Below are 21,930 nucleotides of genomic sequence, written 5' to 3'. Positions count from 1 at the left end.
AAGCACTGCAGAAAGATGTAGATGTTGTCCTACATTTCTTCTCATCCAAAGGCTGCCTTTCTGTCGTGTTTCCACGTTCTCTCCTCGTGTTGTTGATCCACACACGTCACTTTCAGCCGTAGTAACACTGGTGCGTTCAGGGTCTTTTTCTAGCATGGGAATTTACATACACGCCACGCAGCGCATTAATCGATTTTCTTCGATTTTAATGTTTTTATGATCGCGAGAAGCCAAATCGTGGTCACTCTATGCTACGGTGAAACGCAGTAACAACGGGTAAACGGACATTACTATGGGGTATATGGAGCGGGGGTTGTGACGACGGTGCATGACAATAGGTGATAAGTGGTGACAGTATGGCTGTGGATAGTAAGTTAGATCGACACTCCCCTGGAAGCAGTGGATGTTTTTATCTGGGTCTCATTCACAAGTAAATGATCAGGCACAAAACCGAGCCCAAAAAGGCTGTTTTGGCAGGGTTATTGAACTGCTATTGTGCTTCATCCTTATGATATTTTGACTAAAGCATGACACAGACATGTTCATTAGGGCACCAGGACCTAGTTTAACATGGGTTAATAGGGTATAACATGGGACCTTTAATAATAAAAAATAATTGCATCCCTACTGTAACTGATGATTTCATATGGACCTGTTGAAGCTGAAATAAAGCGTTCTAACATCCCTGATGAAAATGATGAATCGCTGCCAGAATTTGAGCATTAGCTGTGCTGACTGACCTCAGCGGGACCAGGTCATTATCAGCAGATTAAAAGAACTGTTAGTTTCCTAATGCGCTTATTACTGAAAAGAATGTAATCCCTGGTCCTGGCAGTAAGAGTTTTCATTTCACATGATCATGTTTCTTTATTCTTATAATAAAGAGGCTTGTTCCTCTTTTTTATCATCACTGGTCTGAAAAAATAAAGTCTTGGATGTCTTGATTATTAAATTATTATTAAATTAGTCCCAAATATCAGTACTAAAAGATTAAAAAGTTGATTTTGCACAATAGGGGACCTTTTATTCATCTGAATATTTTTTCAGTTCATCATAAATGTTAGGAATAGATGAATCATGTTGATTTTTTTTTCAAACCTCCAAATGAAAGAGGAAACAAGATAAAGTGATTTATTTCAAGCCATTTTCACGTATTGTTATTCGTTTGAACAGAGCTGTGATCCTAAATAAAAAAAATATACTAACCCAACACAAAAGCAGGACAAATCACTAAAACATTGTTGAAACAATAATCTTTCACTGATTCACAGTCACCTCTACACTGGAACTAAACACCAACCAAATACTGTAGAAGCTTTAACAAGGATTCACCAAGGTGAATCCTTGAAAACATTAATTAAATTACAATGTATTTCCTTCCTCTTGTATTAATACAAATAGAATAGCAGCTTATAATGAATGTGTTTTTTCCCCAAATGTATTTGTTCATCATTAACATTATCATACCAAAATATAATTTTTCATTAGCTTTCACACATGGGGAATGCAAACAAATGAAATGTTGTTCTCTGGCTCATGGATAATAACTGAAAAATATGAGGGTTTGTAACAAATCATTTACATTATACATCAATAATGCTTTCAACATTACTTGTATCGCCATGCAATGGCATCAGCATCACACCACGTTAGGTTATTAAACCCAAGCATTAGGCACATATTGTCACACACTGACTCGTATGACTGGGTTAGATATTAAAGCTCACATAAAGTGGTCCTGTTGCACATATATGTTATTTATGGAGGTCTACATACATTAACTTGTTTTTATGGTCAAAAACCTCCTAGTTGCTGTAAACAAGCCGATAGAAATCTGTCTTTTCTGACGCTGTCCTCAGCCGAGATATTTCAGACATAAATCTCACCCCCAGAAGACAGAGTGTGTCGTGATTGGCCAGCCAGCGTGGAGCCTTCCCAACTGTCTTGTGATTGGCTAATACCCCGAAGTGACATATTCAGCACACCCACTCTCAGAAGCGCAGCTCCCCCCTCTGGAACGGTGGATGCACTGCTACTCATTATCAAAACATTGTTTTAACAGTGTTTAAAAATAGCTTCTTCACGACTCCCTGCCGCAGTACCTTTTATGACTTTGACCCGGAGTCAGACCCAGAGTCAGAAGACACTGTCGCTCGTGAAACACCTCCACAACGGACGATATTCTTCTACTGCGGTTCAATGTACGGAACCGGATGTGCCCGGACTAGTGCCAGGAGCAGGAGGATCTGCTGTTCAGAAGAACTGCTGTTTACGTAACTATTACGGGATTTTCAGACATCTCGTTGAGCCCCGAGATTACAATAAACACAGCGTTCTCAGTAATGGCTGAACTGTTTGTTTCGAAACTTCAGGGCTTCATAAAAAAGGTAATGACGCAGATACACACTAAAAAACAGCGTTAATTGGAACTTCCGGTCTAGGTCCACTTTAATATGATAAAGAACAACTTTAAAATTAATCAATATTGGTAATTATCACAATAAAATTAAAAGTGAGTGGAAGAAATCAGATAATTTAATCAGATTTTATAATATCAAAGTGTATTTGCACAGTATCTTTAACCTTGTTAAATATATCAACATATGACGAATATTATTTGAATTGTTTCCCTTCTTTTGTATATATGTAAATGTTAGTGGACAGAGAGGATGAGCGGCTCCTCTGTTTGTGTCCTATACGCACACAGTGGCCCGCAGCCACTTGACGCTTGAGACTCTGTGTGTGTGTGTGTGTGTGCGTGTGCGTGCGTGTGAGAGATAAGTGGAGTCGGCCACGGGGTGGGTGATCAGATCAGAGTGTCTTTGTTCTTTGTCCAGAGAACTGACCTATCATTGTTCTGATGGGGCCAAGAGGCAGTAGCATTTGCCCATACATATGCACACACACACACACACACACACACACACACACACACACACACACAGAGAAACAATATGTTAACCTTGTGTGTTCCTCTGCCTCTTTCAGGCAAACATTGGTCAGATGGACACAGCCAAGGACATGTGGAAGATGATCATGGGGAACCTGGCCCTCATCCAGGTAAACTCAGTTCCAGTCTCATGGATCATCCCTCTCACATGCACGTCCCAATCCACATCTACTGCACAAAATCAGATCATGAAATTTACCCACATGTTTCAGATCCTTCCAAAGCAGGTCATGTGTAAACCAATGTTCTCTAATTCCAGCTTGAGTTTGACTTGAAATGTTGCATCATTGAGCTATAATGGAAATGATATTGACTGTAAAACATAATACTGTAAAAACATAAACATGCATGTCTATACATTAGGGTTGGACAATATCCAGTTGGTGATTCTAACTTTAATCGTCTACTTATTTAATCACCAAAGGTTTGACTCCTCTGTTCTCTAATTGTTCAGCTTCTTTAATGTGAATATTTCCTGGTGTCTTTTCTCCATATAATGAATGTGATAGTGAATCATTTAAGTTTGTGGACAAAACAAGACATTCGAGAACATCATAATCATTTTGGGGTTTTGAAAACACTGACATTTATTGGACCAGAAGATTAATTGATTCACGGAAGAAACAAACTACATATTAACAGACTATGAAAATGATCTTTAGACTATTAATGTAACTAATAGAGAAGCACGATATTGTATCGACTGATATTGGTTTTAAAATGTGATATTATGTTATCTGCATCTGCATACACGCTAAGATTCCTCGATATGACTCACGATTATAACACTAGGCTGACATCAGGGCTTTTTGAAAAAGAAATATCTGCTGTGACATGAGTATGAAAATTTGTATTTTAATTTCACGACAGAAAAGACTGAATGACCCCTGGACGGAAAAATGTATACTGTATCACTCCAATAACATGTATAGTGACAAATAAAATAGGCTGAGAGTGAGGTGAGATAAGATTTCAGCAAAGATGCAGCAGGCACTGCCAGTTGGTTGATCTGCCATCTTTTTGATGAACTGAGTCCAATGATTCAGTTACACCAAAAACAACTGCCTTTCAAGTCAAGTCAAGTTTGTGTGTGTCGTGTAAAACGAAGTCATGGCAGTTTCATGCTGCGTCAAGGAGGTACTATAGTAATGGAAAACCAACCAAACCGTGTAGAGTTGAGCCTTGCTGTGCCGTGCTGAAACAAGGTGTGTCAGCACTATACTGGGACTATTAGCCCGAGTGTCCTCCAACTAAAACCTAACCTGTATGCAGGAATTAAGTTTTTAAGCGCCCCCATATGACGACAACAGGGAATACAGAGAACTGATCCAGGACTTTGCAGAATGGTGCCAGCGGAACCACCTCCGACTCAATGTGGGGTAACCAAGGAGCTGGTGATGGATTTCCGCAGGCACAGTCACCCCCAACCGACACCGGTGAACATCAAGGGACTGGACATTGAGAGAGTGGGCTCTTATAAGTACCTGGGTGTTCACCTGAACAACAAATTTGACTGATCTCACAACACGACCACACTTTATAGGAAAGGCCAGAGCAGACTCCATCTGCTAAGGAGACTCCGGTCCTTTGGATTGCAAGGAGCTCTTCTGAGGACCTCCTTTGACTCTGTGGTGGCATCAGCCATCTTCTCTGGAGTGGTCTGCTGGAGCAGCAGCATCACCACTGCTGACAGGAAGAGACTGGACAAACTGATTAGGAAGGCCAGCTCATACATACATGACAGAGACTTACCAACAGGCAGCAGCAGCTCAGTGTCCCTGTGGGCTATGGAGTTTGATAGTGACTTCACTCTCCAGTCAGAAAAGGCTGTATTACCGTGAGCAACCTGGTGTCTCAAACTGGTTCAGATGGTGTGAACAATGCAATCGCCACTGACTTAACTGTGATGTTATTTCATATGTAAACAGTCTATGAAAGTTAAGCTTCAGAAACCTCAGATCACAGAACATCTGCAGTCATCATCACCTCTATGAACCATTACAATGTGTGTGTGCAGGTCCAAGCCACAGTGGTGGGGTTCCTGGCCTCCATAGCTGCAGTCATCTTTGGCTGGATCCCAGAGGGAGACTTCAATCTTGGCCATGCTGTGCTGCTGTGTGCGTCCAGTGTGGCCACGGCCTTCATAGCCTCTCTGCTGCTGGGTATGATCTGATTACTTTATTATTCACTTCAAATGTTTAAAAATCTTAAATGATTTGCTAAAGTGAACTTCTAGAGTCTACAGTATGTTTGATCTAACTGGCCACCAGATGATTGATGATTGACCGCGTTGTGTTCACATCGAATCTTCACCTCCAAGTTCTCCATGTCCAGAGTGGAGTCAGAAAAAAACATGGATGCAAACATATGTGTGGTTAGCCACTGTTAGCCACTGTTAGCAGTTCCAGTCAACAACAAGCTCTTTAAATTACATTTTGCCCACATAAACAGAGTAGCAACATGTCTATGGTTCAAAATGAAACAGTTATGTGTACAACTGATTTACTGTGAAACAAACATGACAGAATATTAACGTAACGGTTTTATTAACAATAAATGTAGCAGTGTTTGTATGGTGGCAGCTAACTTGGAATCCTTACTTGGGGTATGTGTGGTTGCTCCGAGTTTTGAAATCCGATTTCCCATTGAAGGGATGCCCCTTGACCTCAGATATTCCTACTATAAATGGAATGCAACATAGGTTGACCAGATCAGCGGTCCCCAACCTTTTTTTCTCCACGGACCGGTTTAATGTCAGGAAAAATTTTCACGGACCGGCCCCCTAACGCTCTCTGATCGCTATGGTAACGCTTAAACGTGCCTTCAAAATAAGATACACAAAACAGTTGTAAACATTTCATTAATGTTGATATATTTGTTTCAATCGCTGAATGAAGCCTGTCATATTTGGAACAAGAGTCGGGATCTTAAATTGCTTGCACAAAACTATTGATCAGCACTCGTTTGTTGTTCATCAAAATTAGTATGCGTCGAGAGCACGGGCGGGAGCGTGGGAGAGAGAGAGTAAAGAGCGCGAGTGAGTGAGATCTGCGGTTTTGGCCATTAGTTACTAATTTTTGTGTAGGTGTGTAGGCTGAATATGTCGCACAAGTAAGCGAGTTTTGCGACTCACTCCTTGTCACTGAAATGTGCTGCCAGCGGTGACTTCTTTTCTGAGAGAAATCTCTGCAGCGGTTCTCGTAATTCAAAAACTCTGGCCAGTGATCTCCCTCGGGATGCGTCAAGAGTGAGTCATAGACAGATGTAACGGAGGGAATCCAGTCATTTTTCAAAATAAAACATTGTTCAGCCCCTATAATAAATCAAACGGAAATAATGTAAGTTATTTATTCTTTCTGTGCGGCCTGGTACCAAACAACCCACGGACCGGTACCAGTCCACGGTTGTTGGGGACCACTGGACTAGATGATCTCATGGGACAGTCTCATCATTTTGATGATCTGTCCTCTGTAATGTCTCCAATTTTAAAGACATGGACACGTATATATTGCGGAAGTTAAAAAAAAAATAAGAGTGTCAGGTGAATTGCCTTTTAAGACAAGAATTTCCCTTTTTAATTTCATTTTTACATTCCATTTCATTAGTTGGACTTAAAAGATGTCATGAATGAGATGAGTGACTGTGTAAATGTGAAGGTGAAAACGTATGAAAAATGGAAACAGAGACGTATGGATATAGCCTTAATTGTATGCACACATCCATTTTATCAGTTGTCCTGCTCTGTTTGGAAGGTGTCATGTTTACCCTGTCTTCATCATGTGCAGTACATCAGCACAGCTGAGACAGTTGGGAATGTCTTAAGGCGGATTTCCACTGGACGTGTTACAAATACCGCTGGCTCCCAAGGCACCGCTGCGATACCGTAACGCGCCCGGTGGGGATTGACGCCGGGCAGAGGACGAAGCAAAATCGTGCCGCGGCTGTAATGCGTCCAATGGAAATCCGCCTTTAGTGGATCAACACCACCACCGTCTGCTATCACAACTGTAAAAGTTCAACATTTTGTTGACATTTTGTTGACACTGCACATTGACACATTCTGAGTTTTTGTTTTTACCTATTTTAAAAGTGTTCACTTAGAAAACATCTAACTAATGTGGCTACACCCATAATTCCAAAATCACTGCACACTCTGAATATCACATCTCACCATATGCGACTGTGCCCTCAGTGACGTCTCTGACCTGAAATCTCACAGGGCTCATCATGATCGGTGTCATCATCGCGTCCAGGAAGGTTGGAATCAACCCAGACAACGTGGCCACACCCATCGCAGCGAGCCTGGGAGACCTGATCACTCTGTCCCTACTGGCAGGCATTTCCACAGGACTGTACAAAGAGCTTGGTAATACTTCCACACTTCTTCACACACTTCCCATCAAAATAATATAATGTTTTCACTCACTTCTCTGATTTAATATTTAATATGGAACAATTCGGCCTAAAATTATGGAAAAAAAATGTTCTACCAATGTTGTATATTTTTTCAGTGGTGCATTAAAGAGCCCTTTTCTATACCACATCTGAAGCACAGGCTGGAGTTCTCAAGTTTGTATTTGTGCAATTTCTGTGATTTAATTTAGGTTTGATGGAACAATAATAGCATTTCAAAAGAAAGGGAACAGAGGCACTAGAGTGATTTTGATCTGCAATGGTAAATGGATGCATTGTTTTTGTGACACGTGTGACAGATAAAGGCATTGAGGTGTCTGTGTGTGATCTCTACCTACTGTACTTTACTGTACTTTACTGAACTGTAGCGAACAATAAATTTTTTTCACCATTTACTGTTTCTAAACAACATTATGAGAGCATGTGATATACTTCTTTATTGTCATTGTAGAGTGTAGGGTTTTGGTTTGCAGTCATCACTGTGCATAATCAATAATCAATAAACAATGAAAACCCTCACATTATAATACAACAAAAGCAATAATAATAAGCATTATACAATGAAAGCAATATAAACAGCTGCATAAAAACAACACACTATATTAATGCCAGTGTTTTTTAATAATGTATTTATACAGTTTAAAATAGTTCCATATCAGAGCATGAAGCTTATGTGCTGCACAAATACTTTATAGAAACTCCAGTCTTCTTTTTATGTAAAATGCATTATTAAAAATGTATGACAATGAAATATCACAGCAGACAAACAGTACACTATCACAAACATACACCATACAGTTATATTACAAGTAAGTTAAGCTAACACCTTGCTCTCCAACCAGCCTGCCTGACAGTCACTGGCTAGTCCTGTATACTTGGAGAGCTTCCTTTCGAAGCACAGCCAGTTCCAGCAGCACTGCTTGCTTGGTGGACTCGGACACGAGGACAATGTCTGGTCGCAGGGTGGTGACTGCAATGTGGCTGGGGAACTTCAGCTGATGTTCAAGATCCATCAACAACTCTCAGTCTCTTGCAGATATCAGGATGCCTGCAGATGTTGTTCTTCTGATAGGAGTTGACTTATCCCCGGCTCTGACAAAGGTGATGGTTTACTTGGAGGGTTGGAACTGCTTTGCCCACTCCAGGCCTGTGCTGACGACCTGTACCGTCCAAGTCCAATCTCCAAGTGCCCTTGCACAGCCACTGAGGATGTGTTCCAGGGTTGATTCATTCCCACTGCCTTGCAGGTTCCAGACAGCCTGACATTCCTGAGATGCCTCCTTTCTGGACCGATGTATCGTTGTAGGTGCCAGGTAGGTACACAGCCGTTTGGAAACAGCATTGAAGACAACCTTTGCCTCAACATACAGCAGCAAGATGATGCGGAACTGGTCTAGCTGGGTGGAGTTTTTCTCCTTCGTGATCCAAACCCCCTCAGACACTCTCCATTGATCAGGGATCTCCAGAAGACTCGCAGGATTTTGCACAGGCACAGCAGGAGTTTGGTAAAGTTCTTATACACTTTGTATGAAGTGCCACTTGCCAGAGCTTGTCCTTGCTTTGCGGGCGACCCCCCTGACTTCCGTTAGCTGCAGCTCCGACATGTCAAACTACACATCTGTTTCAGGGGGTTCTATTAGGTTGTTACACTCTCCCAACTCCTGCTCCCTTGCAGGGTCGCTGTAAGTCTGCTTCAGATGTTGGTCTATGTCTAGGCGACTTTACTGCTGCGCCTTTGCTCCAGCAAATCCTTGGTGAACTTGAAGGGGTGAGCAATGAAAGCAGCACGTTTGCGTGCCCTCTCACGCCACCACCACTGATGCCCCTCAGTCCGGTACCTTGTACTGGGATTTCAGCGATTTCATCTCCTGTCTGATGTTGTGGATCCTTACAGCTCTTTGGTTCATTGAGTACGATGTTCCAGAGCTTTTCTTCTTCTCCTCCTCCACAAACCGTCACCCTTTGCCATTTCCTACAGAATTTGGTCGTCATTGAACTGCTTCCAGAGTGAAGTCATGCTAGCTGCAGGCCATTTGATCCGAGCCCCGTCGGACTTGATGCTCGAGGGATTCGTTTGCAACACTTGGAGGTTCTGGGCACTATGGGGTGACTCCGCAGCGTGGCCGGTGGGAATGCTCTCATTGATTAGAATGGAGGCGATTTGCAACGGCGACCGCGCCGCGGCCGTTCCGCGTCCAATGGAAATCCAGGGTAACACCTGTGCGTTGGGTTGCTTCTGATTCCAACAGGCACTTTATCCTCGCTCTGTGGATCTTTAAGCCATGGATGTTCTTGCAGATTTTACCGCATGTACACTGCTTGCTCATAGTCGTTTGTCCGTTGCCTGGGTCTGTTACTGTTGTATCTGTCCGACTGGAGTGCTCAAAGAAATATCTGCAGTAAAAAACGTCTATTACGCAAGGTTTATTCAGGTTTATTAATTATTATAAAGATTATTTTCACAATTAGACTGAAGGACCTTTGTTTGAAAATTATCAATAATTCTGCCTCAGACATCAGCAGAATGCCTGGCTTTTGTTTTATTGGGGGTCGGGGGGGGGTGACTAGATGAGGATGGGTGGTGACGTAGAACCAGGAAAGTGACGATAGCATGGTAAGAGCCAGCTAATAGGTAAATTCAAATGTAATGGGAGGTGTTTATCCAGGGAAGGCAGTACATACACCTATTTTTGACACAAAATACATCATTTGAATACTTTACCTGGATCAGTGAATAATATTACTAGATAACCATATACACTACTTTAAACCTGAAAAAGGTGGTTTAAGGGTTTAGTTACTCTTTAAATTCACATTTGCTGTGTAAATCTACCTTCTCTCTTCTACTTCCTTTCCAGACAATAACTATGCCAACCCGCTGGTGTGTGCGGTGTTTGTAGCCCTGTGTCCTCTGTGGGTGCTGATAGCCAGGAAGATCCCATCAACCAGAGAAGTCCTTTACTCCGGCTGGGAGCCGGTCATCATCGCCATGGCAATCAGCAGGTACATTCATTCATTCATTCATCAATTTATTCATTCTTCTACCACTTTATCACTCTACCACAAAACTTGGGGCCAATTCCAATTCCTATCTTTACCCTCAATCTTAACCCTCAAGCTCAACCCTTAATCTTAACTGGCCCTCAAAACCAAGTGTTGAGGGTTATTTTGTCACTTAGAAATGGGACACCCCTTAAATGCAGATACGTCTTCAGACTGTAGGGGGCAGAATAACGAGAAAGCTGCGTCCAGTCTGTCAACTCCAAAAAAGAAGAAGAAGAACACATTTACGTCACGATTATTTATTTATTATTTTATTTCAGTCAAGTTATTAGGTTGTCAGTTAGTTATAAGATGATACTCATACAAATACCACAACCACGGACATATTCAGCTGACAGTTACCACACACCACAGCTTATTGAAAAGTAAACGATAGCAAACGATTGCGTGTGTGCACCGGCCGGCTATTGACAAAAGATCGTAAGATAAAAATATATTTTACGCAACAATGATGTCAGTAATCCATAATATGGGCCTAAACTAAGATAATACAATGGTTTTCATCATTTTTATATCTCTATTAACAAAGAAAATACTTAATTTGTATCGCACTCGCTTCGCTGCTTTCGACGCCATCTTTCTTATGTGAAAACACGCAATGCATTCTGGGTAGCCCTTGCTCCCAAGGGTGGTCTTGGAAAATCTCAATATTGAGGGCGATACAGCCCTTAAACTTGCCCCTCAACTTAATTTTTCTGAGAATCGGGACAGCACTTGCTGAGGGAGCGCGCATTTTTGAGATTGAGGGTCAAGATTGAGGGTTAAGCAAGGAATTGGAATTCACCCTTGCTTACCCCGTTAACAGATTATTTTTCATAAAACAACAACATTTTAATGATTTTAGGAATATTTGGCTTATTTCTCATATGGTTGTTTTTCAGTGCAGGCAGCATTACTGTCAAACTGATGACAAACTATTCTGTTATTCATATACTGTAAAATTATAATACACAAGTATCAACACACTTCTCTATTATGTATCACATGTCATTTTTCCTGTTTAAACTTTCTTAAGTGTGTGAAATGTTTATGTGTTTCGATGTGACGACACTTCATGAAATTCATCCTGTTTTTCAGTGTTGGTGGACTGATCCTCGACAAGACTGTCACCGATCCAAACTTTGCTGGCATGGCTGTTTTTACCCCAGTCATTAATGGTAAACACCTGTAAAACCTCAAACCTTATTTGCATGTGATATTAAGGGGATAGTCATTGCTGGCTGAGCTAGGGGTGGGCCCCCTTCTGGACTATTCAGTCACTGAAAAAAACACAGCTGCCAGAGGGGACACAAGAAAAAACTTATTGTATCTATTTAACGAAAGGCTCACCTGATAATATCTGCTAAAGTTTGTCACTTTATCTCAGTGTGTTGTGTTACACTGTGACTTCAGTGTTTAAATATAATTAGTTTTCATGAGCTAATGTGACACAAACTAAGCTAAGAAGACAGCAGTAGAGCAGTAGCACCTATGTACTGCAGCATTAAATATGAATTTATGTCTCTTTTAACAACATGATTTAGAGGTGTCAGATGTGTATAAATGGATGCTAGAGAATGAAGTGATCTTTCTTGTTCTTGTGTAGGTGGCATTTTGCTTTTAGTGCAGGGGCATTTTATATTCACTAAGTTACAGAGGGTGTTTCACAATATTTCCATAGTTTTACCACGTGTGTGTGTGTGTGTTATCAGGTGTGGGAGGTAACCTGGTAGCGGTTCAGGCCAGTCGGATCTCCACCTATCTGCACATGAATGGTTTACCCATGGGGGATCCCAACCTCACACCCAGGAAGTGCCCCACACCCTGCACCTCCTTCTTTGGCTCCAGTGAGTCACTGGGAAACACTGGAATGTTCCATAGTTTGTTCTTTTTTCGTCATCACAGCTTGACTAAAAGTTTCTATTTTTTCTAAAATATTAGTCATGTGACTGGCTCAAAAGTGGCCACCCTCCCTCCCTCTCTCTCTCTCTGTGTCTCTGTCGCTCTTCTCCAGCTGTGAACTCTCGATCAGCCCGTGTGCTCTTCCTCCTGGTGGCACCGGGTCACCTTGTCTTCCTTTACACCATCAACTCACTGAGGGGTGGACACACCACCCTGACCCCCATCTTCATCACCTTCTACCTGGCTGCTGCACTACTTCAGGTACACACACACACATCATTGTCTTCTTTTTGAACAATTCTAACTATTGTAATTTTCTTGGGCAAAGTAAAAACAACAACATATCAAATTAAAACGTATTTTTATAGCTCCAAGTGTTGCGATTCCCGTTAGAGGGAAACGAAGATGTTTTACAGACGACCCGAATGCAGACAGGACAAGGTAAGTATGTAAAAACCAGTGTTTATTTTAGTTCGGACTCCACCACCAGTTTAAGGAGGAAAACATGGAACGTGGGGTGGATATTGAGTGACCGGGGAAGCTTCAGGCGGACAGCGGTGGGGTTGATGACCCGATCGACAGGGAAAGGGCCGATGAACCTAGGTGCCAACTTGCGTGACTCAACTTGGAGTGGGAGGTCCTTTGTGGAGAGCCATACTCTTTGGCCAGGTTGGTATGCAGGAGCAGGAATCCGATGGCGGTTGGCCTGTTTCTGGGTCTGTAGGGAGGTTCTCTGGAGAGCTGACCGTACCTGCTGCCATACCGCCTGGCATCGCTCGAGTTTGGCCTGCACCGAGGCGACAGCTACCTCCCTCTCCTGGAACTCAAACAGAGGGGGTTGGTAACCGAGGGAGGCCATGAAGGGAGAGAGACCAGTGGAAGCAGAGATGAGAGAGTTGTGTGCATACTCAATCCAGGGAAGGAAGAGGCTCGACTCAGATGGATGGCGAGCGGATAAACAGCGGAGCGCCACTTCCATACTCTGTTTTGAGCGTTCTGTTTGGCCGTTGGATTGTGGGTGGTACCCTGAAGACAGGCTGGCAGAGGCCCCTAGTGCTGAGCAGAATGCTTTCCAAACTTGTGACGCGAACTGGGGCCCCCGGTCCGACACGATGTCTGTGGGGAAGCCGTGCAGGCGGAACACATGATGGACGAGGAGGTCGGTGGTTTCCAAGGCAGAAGGGAGCTTCTGGAGAGGGACGTAATGGACCGACTTAGAGAAACGATCGACGATCGTCAGGACAGTGGTGTTGTTGAAAGATGGAGGAAGACCAGTGACGAAATCAACCACTATGTGGGACCAGGGGCGATGAGGAATGGAGAGGGGATTCAGGAGACCAGCAGGAGGGCGGTTGGAAGACTTCCCACGGGAACAGACAGGGCTGGCGGAGACGAAGGTGGCAGCATCCAGAGACATGGTGGGCCACCAAAACCGCTGTTTGAGAAAGTAGAGGGTACGGGCGGTCCCAGGGTGACACGCGAGTTTAGAGGAGTGGCACCACTGGAGGACCTCGGAGCGTATGGCAGTGGGGACGAACAGGCAGTTGGGGGGTCCGCCACCAGGGTCCGGCTCGGTCTGCTGGGCTTGACGTACCGTCATCTCCACAGGCCAGGAAGCCGCGCCCAGGATGCAGGAAGGGGAAAGAATGGTTCCAGTCTTCTGCTCGGGAGGGTCGGGAGCGTAGAGGCGGGAGAGAGCATCAGGTTTCACGTTGCGGGAGCCAGTGCGGAAGGTGAGGGTGAACTTGAACCGTCCCAGGAAGAGGGCCCACCGGGCTTGGGGTCTTGTAGGTAGGCCAGATTCTTATGGTCGGTCCAGACGATGAAGGGTTGGGCGGTCCCCTCGAGCCAGTGCCTCCACTCCTGGAGGGCCAGTACGACTGCCAGGAGTTCCTTGTTGCCGACGTCGTAGTTTTTCTCCGCTGGAGAGAGGCGACCACTGAAGAAGGCACAAGGATGTAGTTTCTGGTCGTCATGGCTCCGTTGGGAGAGGACCGCCCCGACCCCAGTGTCCGACACGTCGACCTCCACAATGAACTGAAGTTCTGGATCAGGGTGGGTGAGGATGGGAGCAGAGGTGAACAAGTCCTTGAGTAGGAGGAAGGCGGCTTCAGCTTTGTTGGACCAGGAGAAAACCTGTTTGGGAGAGGTAAGTTTAGTCATGGGTTCGACAATGCGGCTGTAATTCTTAATAAAGCGCCTGTAAAAATTGGCAAAACCCAGGAAGCGCTGGAGTTGCTTCCTGGTAGAGGGAGAAGGCCACTCCTTTACTGCCGAGATCTTGCTGGGATCGGGAGAGAGACAACCTTGTTCGACGATGAACCCCAGGAAAGGGAAGTGTGGAAACAACATTTTTCAGCTTTGACGAAAAGTTTATTCTCCAAGAGTCGTTGGAGAACCAGCCGGACATGTTGAACGTGTTCTTCTTCAGTCTCTGAGAATATTAAGATGTCATCTAAGTATACAAACAGGAATCTGTCCAACATGTCGCAATGCGCAAAATGTCATTGATGAGGTTCTGAAAAACAGCCGGGGCGTTGGTGAGGCCGAAAGGCATGACCAAATACTCAAAGTGCCCCATGGGCGTATTAAAGGCAGTCTTCCACTCATCCCCGTCCTTGATTCGGACAAGGTGGTAGGCGTTACGTAAATCCAGCTTGTAAAAAATCTGTGCCTTGCTAAGAGGGCTAAAGGCAGCGTCCATGAGGGATAAAGAGTAATGGTTTTTAATTGTAATGTCATTTAAGCTTCTGTAGTCGATACAGGGCAGGGAGCCGTCCTTCTTCTCCACAAAAAAGAATCCCGCTCCAACGGGAGAAGAGGAGGGGCGGATGAGACCAGTCGCCAACGACTGGTTAATGTATTCCTCCATGCTCCTCCGTTCGGTCCGAGATAGATTATAAAGCCTTCTGGAGGGCAGATTGGAACCAGGAAGTAGGTAGTTGGCGCAGTCATAAGGACGATGGGGCGTTAAGGAGAGTGCGAGGCCCTTGGAGAACACCTCTGCAAGGTCGTGGTAGGTCTCCAGAACGTCGGTGAGGTTAGGGGGTTCAGGAATGGGGCCCGGCTAGCTTGTCTGGGAGGGTTGAGCGGATCGCAGGCAGCGAGAATGACAACTCACGCTCCAGCTGGAAAGTTGACTAGTGGACCAGTTGAAGGACGGGTTGTGTAGAGCCAGCCAAGGAAGACCCAGGACGATTGTGGCAGAAGAAGCAGGAATCAGGTAGAGTTGGATCTCCTCCTGATGATTGCCGGATAAGGTGAGAATGAGGGGTATTGTGTGGTGTGTGACCTCTGCCAGGCGGTTGCCGTTTAGGTCGGAGATCGTCTTAGGGAGAGGAAGTGAAATAAACGGGATACCAGTGCGTTCAGAAAACTGAATGTCCATAAAGTTCTCGTCTGCTCCAGAGTCGACCAGGCAGGAGAGGGGAATAGTCTTCTGCTCCCAATGGAGCCGACCTGACAGCGTCACACGAGAAAGTGCAGGAACGGAAACGGCCCTGCTCACCAGCACTCCTGCATGAGCTGATGAGCTTAGTCTTTTGGGCGGTTTGGGCAGGAAGCAAGGACATGACCAGACTGTCCACAATAGATGCAGGAACCTGACTTGAGTCGTCGTTGTCTCTTGGAGGAGGATAGACGAGTCCGACCATCGGTTCCGTGTCGCTGGGAGCATGAGTGGAAGGTGAGATTGGCGTTGGGGAGCTAAGTGGCAAACGTGAATAATCAATCGAGCGCGGAGGTGGAATACGTCGTCTCTCATGACGTCTGTCTCTTAACCTACAGTCAAGTCTGATAGCGAGTTGGATTAAGTTTTCTAGGCTAGTCGTAGCATCTCGTGTGGCTAACTCGTCCCTTAAATCGTCGCTAAGCTTCTTAAAAATATAGCACGTAAAGCGGTGTCATTCCAACCGCTTTCAGCGGCACAAATGCGAAAAGTTAATGGAATGATCAGCAACAGATGAGTTACCCTGTTTTAGTGCTAGGAGCTGGTTAGCGATGTCATTACTTTGGAAAGTATGGTCAAAAATTCTACCTAACTCAGTAGCGAAGCTGGAGAACGTAGTAGGACGAGAGAGAGGGTTACGAAAAAATGCCGCTGCCCATTGTAAATTTACCACAAAGGCGATTTTAGCATTATCAGAGGGATAAGTATTAGGCTGTAGATCGAAAACTAGCGAGCACTGGAACAAAAAACTCGCACATTTGTTCAAATCACCAGAAAATCGCTCGGGAGTAGGAACAAATGGTTCATGGGACGGCAAAACGGGGGGTGAAGCAAGGGAAACCGGGTTAGCAGGTATCGGTGGTGGAGCAGGAGCGGCGGGAGACGAGTGGAGTAGCATGCCGACTTTAACTGCTATGTTTTGTAGCGACGCTGCTATCTCAGCCAGATGTACCTCGTGGCAGCTAATTGCTTCACTGTGTGCGGAGAGCGCCTGATTAAACACATCTCTGTCTGCCGGGTCCATGTTGGTCAGTTCGTAATGTTAAACGAAGATGTTTTACAGAGCACCCGAATGCAGACAGGACAAGGTAAGTATGTAAAAACCAGTGTTTATTTAGCCTAAGTTTACAGGAAGCTAGCAAGCACGTAAGTATAGACAACGAGAGATAACGTGAATAGCTAGCGGGAGGGGGAAGGGAAATGTCAGCGATTCCACAGGGGCAACAGTTCATCAGATGGGGGTTCCACGGAACGAACTCACTCGAGATGGAGAGACGAGGAGAACAGGAATCCAGCTGAGGAGGTTGCGGGTGGAATGGCGGGGGTTTCCGCTGACGAGGAGGTGACGCCATGAGGAGACAAGAGGAGGAAGTGATTCCGGAGGTAGGTAGAATCCACTGGAGCCTCGTGTCTTCTCGGCCACAGGAGACGTGGTGACCTAGGTGGAACAAGTCGTGAGTATTTCTTTCAGAGTCAAGTTTCTAGCAGCGAAGTAAGAGAGACTGTTACCAGCTAAGCGAAACAACGAACTGACACCGGTGATCCGGGAAGCCCCGCCTTATGAGTCCTTCTGATTGCCGATCAGGAACAGCTGAGGAGGAGCTGCGCAGGTGTAGACGATCACCGGTGTCATCAGGAAAGTAGGTCAGCTCCTGCGGAAGAGAAAGAGAAGACCAGGAGCAGCAGGGAAAACAAACAGAGAACTTGTGGAATGTGACACCAAGTCATGACATGCATGTATAGTACATCATTTCAAGGTATACTTTATTTGGAATATTACCCAGCAGTTTATAACAATAAACACTTGGTGTCCGTGCAAAGAAAAACAAGGGAATTTTAACAGAACTGTGGCGGAAGTCATTAATACATATTATATTTTTACATATTTTTATAGAAAACAATACTGATTTAATCATAATATCACTGATGACAATCCACAGCTGTATAAAAATAGCCTCACAACTGGATCTGGATTCTGCAGACTTGAGGCCTACAGTGTGTAAACAAACATTTTTCAGTTTGTTTGACTGGGATGTGCCCAGGTTCTGTACTATAGTTGTGAGGGAAATGTCTTTATTATTATTAGTTATTTATTTCTGTACATTTTCTTATTAATCGATTCATAAATCATACATTTATATTATTCATTTTAATTTGAAATTCTGCGCTATATCATCACAGATGTTGTTATTGCAATATCATGATTGGATACTGTTATATAATTTAAACTAAATATTGCCCACCCCTAAACTATACTCTGGGCTGTAACCAGCCTCACACCCCTCCCCTCTCACGATCATCCCCTGTTTTATGGAAACTGCTTTTTAGTTTTTTTGTGTGCTTTGTAGGTTTCTGGGGCAGGTTTTTTTTAGTCTCATACTAGGCATGGTGTGAGAATCGTTTTTTCTCACCCCTTCCCTTCCCGCCCTACCTCTTTTTCTTTGTTTCTTCCTAAATCGGCGGCGCACCAGTTGCAGCGGCCAGATGTTCAGTGGCCCGCTCCTGACCACACTAGATGTTCAGTGACCCCCTGACCGGAGTAGATGTTCAGTAAACTAATAATATTATTATTATTCAGAAAATAATAATAATAATAATAATAATAACAATAATCATAATAATAAAGAGAAGAAGAAGACTATAATGATGAACATTAGCATTATAAGCAGCTAAATGTATAATTCTTGAGAAGTGAAGTTTGTTTTCCTTCCAGGTGATGATCCTCCTCTACCTGGCAGACTGGATGGTGCACTGGATGTGGGGTCGAGGCATGGACCCCGACAACTTCTCCATCCCCTACCTGACGGCACTGGGTGACTTGCTGGGAACCGGCTTCCTTGCCCTCTGCTTCCACATGCGCTATTTCATTGGGGACAGAGACTCTAATGTGGGCAACTGAATGCATGCACAACAACAAGCACACACAAAAGAAAAGCTGCTTCTGTACGCTGTGACAAACCTCACTGGTTTTCTGAAAGTGGAAGATGTCTATATTAAAAAGGGCTAATCTCCTGTAGGGCTCTGACTGGTGGTAGAGTGCATGTGTAGGGCAGTAGCATTTCATCTCCAGGACATCAGGAGTCTGAGGCACCACAGCAGCTGTCCCAGGATCCCAAAACTGTCTGTGTTTCTATGGAAACATACATATCTCCAAGTCAACACACAAACAAAACACCTGACGTATCCAGCCCCATAGACTCCATCCCCTCTCCTCTACTTTACCCTAACAACTTAGTCCTACTACTTTTATTACTATTCTATTGACATTAATTATGAATGTTGACAAATAATGTTTTTGATATGTATCAATATATGTTGTATTTCAAGGGCCATTCCTCATTATTTTCAATGGGGACTTGAGCCCTCCCATTTTTAACACTTGAAACTAAGACAACAAAAATGGCAAAAACATAAACAAACAGGTCTAGAATGCTTAATCACCAAGTGCTAAGTGATATATCGAAAGAATATTGCATGGACTCTCACGTGTCTCGTTTCTGATTTAGGAAAATAGATGTTTCACTCTTGACGGAGGTTTGATTATGGGGGACTGGACCACACACATAACAAGTGTAATGATACATTAGGATGGAACAGAAGAATAATAATGCTGTAATTTACTCCTGCACAATCCAGGCTTTGAGAGTTTGAAATCAGACCTGGAATCAGCCCAAGCGATAAGGTCAACCTGCCACAGGTACACCTCTGATGATGGTTAAGGCTATATTCAAGGAAAAACAAGATTTTAGCCCCTAAACAACAGCCTCACCTGATAAAATCTACTTCTGCTTATATCTGCATGTCACCGTTACACAGCCTTTTACAACTGGAACCTGAAGTTTGTGCTGCTTTGTAAAGCTCTCCCTTCCCACACCAAAGCCCATAGGAAGGAAAAAAAAATAAACAAACCGTACTAGGTAGACCCGACTTCCTGTTGTAGAGCTCTGGGTGTGAACCAGCTGAGTCTGAGTGGCTGCCAGAGACAGACATGATCGTGACATTAGTCAGAATATCTCTATGCTGATTGGTATTTGCACCGCTGTGAGGCAAAGTTTTTCGCCAAAGTTGAAATATTTCAACTGGAGCAAAACATGAAAGAAAGGAAAATGTGTCATGGTATTCTTGCCGCTGGGCCTAGCCAACATGAAATACACCTCTTCTCTTCTCATAAATAAAAATGGATTATATGTTATAGGTTATACGTCAAATAATAGCTTAGTCAACGCACAAATAAGCGGTGAAATAGCTTATTTGACCGCACATACAAACAGACTACAGTATCTTCCTCCACACTCAGCTGACCTGAGCTGACCTCCTTACGAGGAGAATGGGAAGAACATCATGACAGATGCTCACTCAGAGGCACTGCCGCAAACCTGCTTGTGATGCCTGACTGATGAGCCAGCAGAGTGCATGTGCACAATGTGATTATTTTTATGTAAAAAAAAACATTTTCCTTTTTTGCTGACTGATTTTTTAAAATGATGTTAAAATTGTGAATTTTTTTTTCCTTCTTTCTATTCCTCTCCTCCTTTTCCTTAATATTTGTATTAATCTTTTCTTATGATCGCTGTTTTTGTGTCACGGTTTCACCAGGTGAACAACCACTGCAAAGATGGAGCGACTTCACTGACGCTGGTCAAATACACACACACACACACACACACACACACACACACACACACACACACACACACACACACACACACACACACACACACACACACACACACACACACACACACACACACACACACACACACACGTACACAAGTACTGTAATGTGCAAACTGGACTAACAGAGGGCGCCACAGGGATTTTCTTCCCTGTACAACTTATCTGTGTGTACCCTGATAAACCCAAGCACGTCCACATCCTGTGGACGTGGCATCCTTGGTGGCATCCTTGTAGTACTACAACATGTTGTAAAAGCTGCATTTGTATCCTCCGCTCTGCTCATGACCAGTGTTCTGCCTCTATGTCCATGGAAAGTTGTGAATACGTGTACAACAGGGGCAAGTAATGCTTTGTCTATTTATTTTTAGAAGCACACAAAGCAAATTGTACATATTATATTTATTCTATATATAAGGTTGTTTATTTGGGCACTGTTTCTTTATCACCGTGTTGTTGTCTCTTTTCTCTTCTCGTTAATGTTTGTTTTTTTTCCTTTCCAAAGGCCAGTAGAGCTTATTTTTCTGCTAAGTAATAGCACAGTGCCTAAAACCACGTTTTACACAAACCCTGTCTCATGCAGGGACAGCTTGTAAATCATAGAAAGGCCTTAACCTATCAGAGCCAAGTAATCCCAGAGTAACCAATCAGGAGCTAGGTTTGCCCACTGAGTAGCATCTCTTTAAAATAGTTTTTGATTAATAAAAGGTGTACAGTATGATGATTCTGACGTGTAATGTCATAATGATTTTATATGATGTTGCGGTGAAGACGAGGGCTGGAAGTGTCAGTTACGGTGAATAAAGCAGAGTGATTTTTAAAAAGCAAAACAAAAAACAGCAGGATGGATTTTTAGACCCATGTGAAGCACAAGTTGAAGAACAGAAATACAACACGAAACCTGACAAAAAAAATGCAATACAGTGTCACATCTTATGATTCCAGATTTGAAAATGCTTCATCTGACTACTACTGCCTTGTTAACCTCAGTGCTTCAAGCCCCTGAACTCACAGGGACCGACGCTGATCCTCAGGCTGAACAACATCCCACATTAACAGCAAGGCTTGTTGTCAGTTATGTTGCCTTTAAGGAGAAACACACAACGCTCAGCTCAGCTTACCGGGCCTGCAGTCTTGTGCGCTCTTCTCCCTCTGTGAAGCTGGAGGAAGGCTTTCTCCATGCAGGACTTTGTAAATTGCTGGAAATAAAGGACTATATTATTTCCTACCATTGCCGTTGATTCTGTCCATGATTTGTTCAGCTTCAGCTGTTGTGCTGGATTCACGTGAACCCAGTTAAATGAAACATGCTTCTCATTGGTCTTCTTCTCATTTACTCGGCCTGATTCAAATAAATGGGTCGTTATCAGGCTTCTGCAGATCTTGATAATGAGCTGAGCGTTGAGCTTTGAATCAGATCTAAAACATGCAGAACAGTAGGTCCTGAGTGGGTCCTGAGGACCAGGATTGAGAAACACTGACATAGGCTGCTACATTTTCC

The 21,930-nt window shown here is 43.8% G+C and overlaps 1 protein-coding gene across 1 annotated transcript in view; it reads left to right on the top strand.

The window, feature by feature from the left end:
• The window catches only part of slc41a1 (solute carrier family 41 member 1), a 59,760-nt gene extending 38,135 nt beyond the window's left edge, over positions 1-21,625 (top strand). The window contains exons 4-11 of the mRNA XM_083886494.1: positions 2,989-3,060; positions 4,968-5,112; positions 7,170-7,316; positions 10,222-10,366; positions 11,504-11,583; positions 12,118-12,252; positions 12,420-12,568; positions 18,469-21,625. Of these exons, the coding sequence (XP_083742620.1) occupies positions 2,989-3,060; positions 4,968-5,112; positions 7,170-7,316; positions 10,222-10,366; positions 11,504-11,583; positions 12,118-12,252; positions 12,420-12,568; positions 18,469-18,654 (1,059 nt within the window). The 3' untranslated portion in view covers positions 18,655-21,625. The remainder of the gene's footprint in view (positions 1-2,988; positions 3,061-4,967; positions 5,113-7,169; positions 7,317-10,221; positions 10,367-11,503; positions 11,584-12,117; positions 12,253-12,419; positions 12,569-18,468) is intronic.
• Positions 21,626-21,930: the final 305 nt, after the last annotated feature.

The sequence above is a fragment of the Microchirus variegatus genome (assembly GCF_963457635.1).
Source record: "Microchirus variegatus genome assembly, chromosome: 3".
NCBI classification, from domain to species: Eukaryota; Metazoa; Chordata; class Actinopteri; order Pleuronectiformes; family Soleidae; genus Microchirus; species Microchirus variegatus.
The sequence above is the reverse complement of the archived record's forward strand: the minus strand, read 5'-3'. Positions and strand labels throughout refer to the sequence as shown.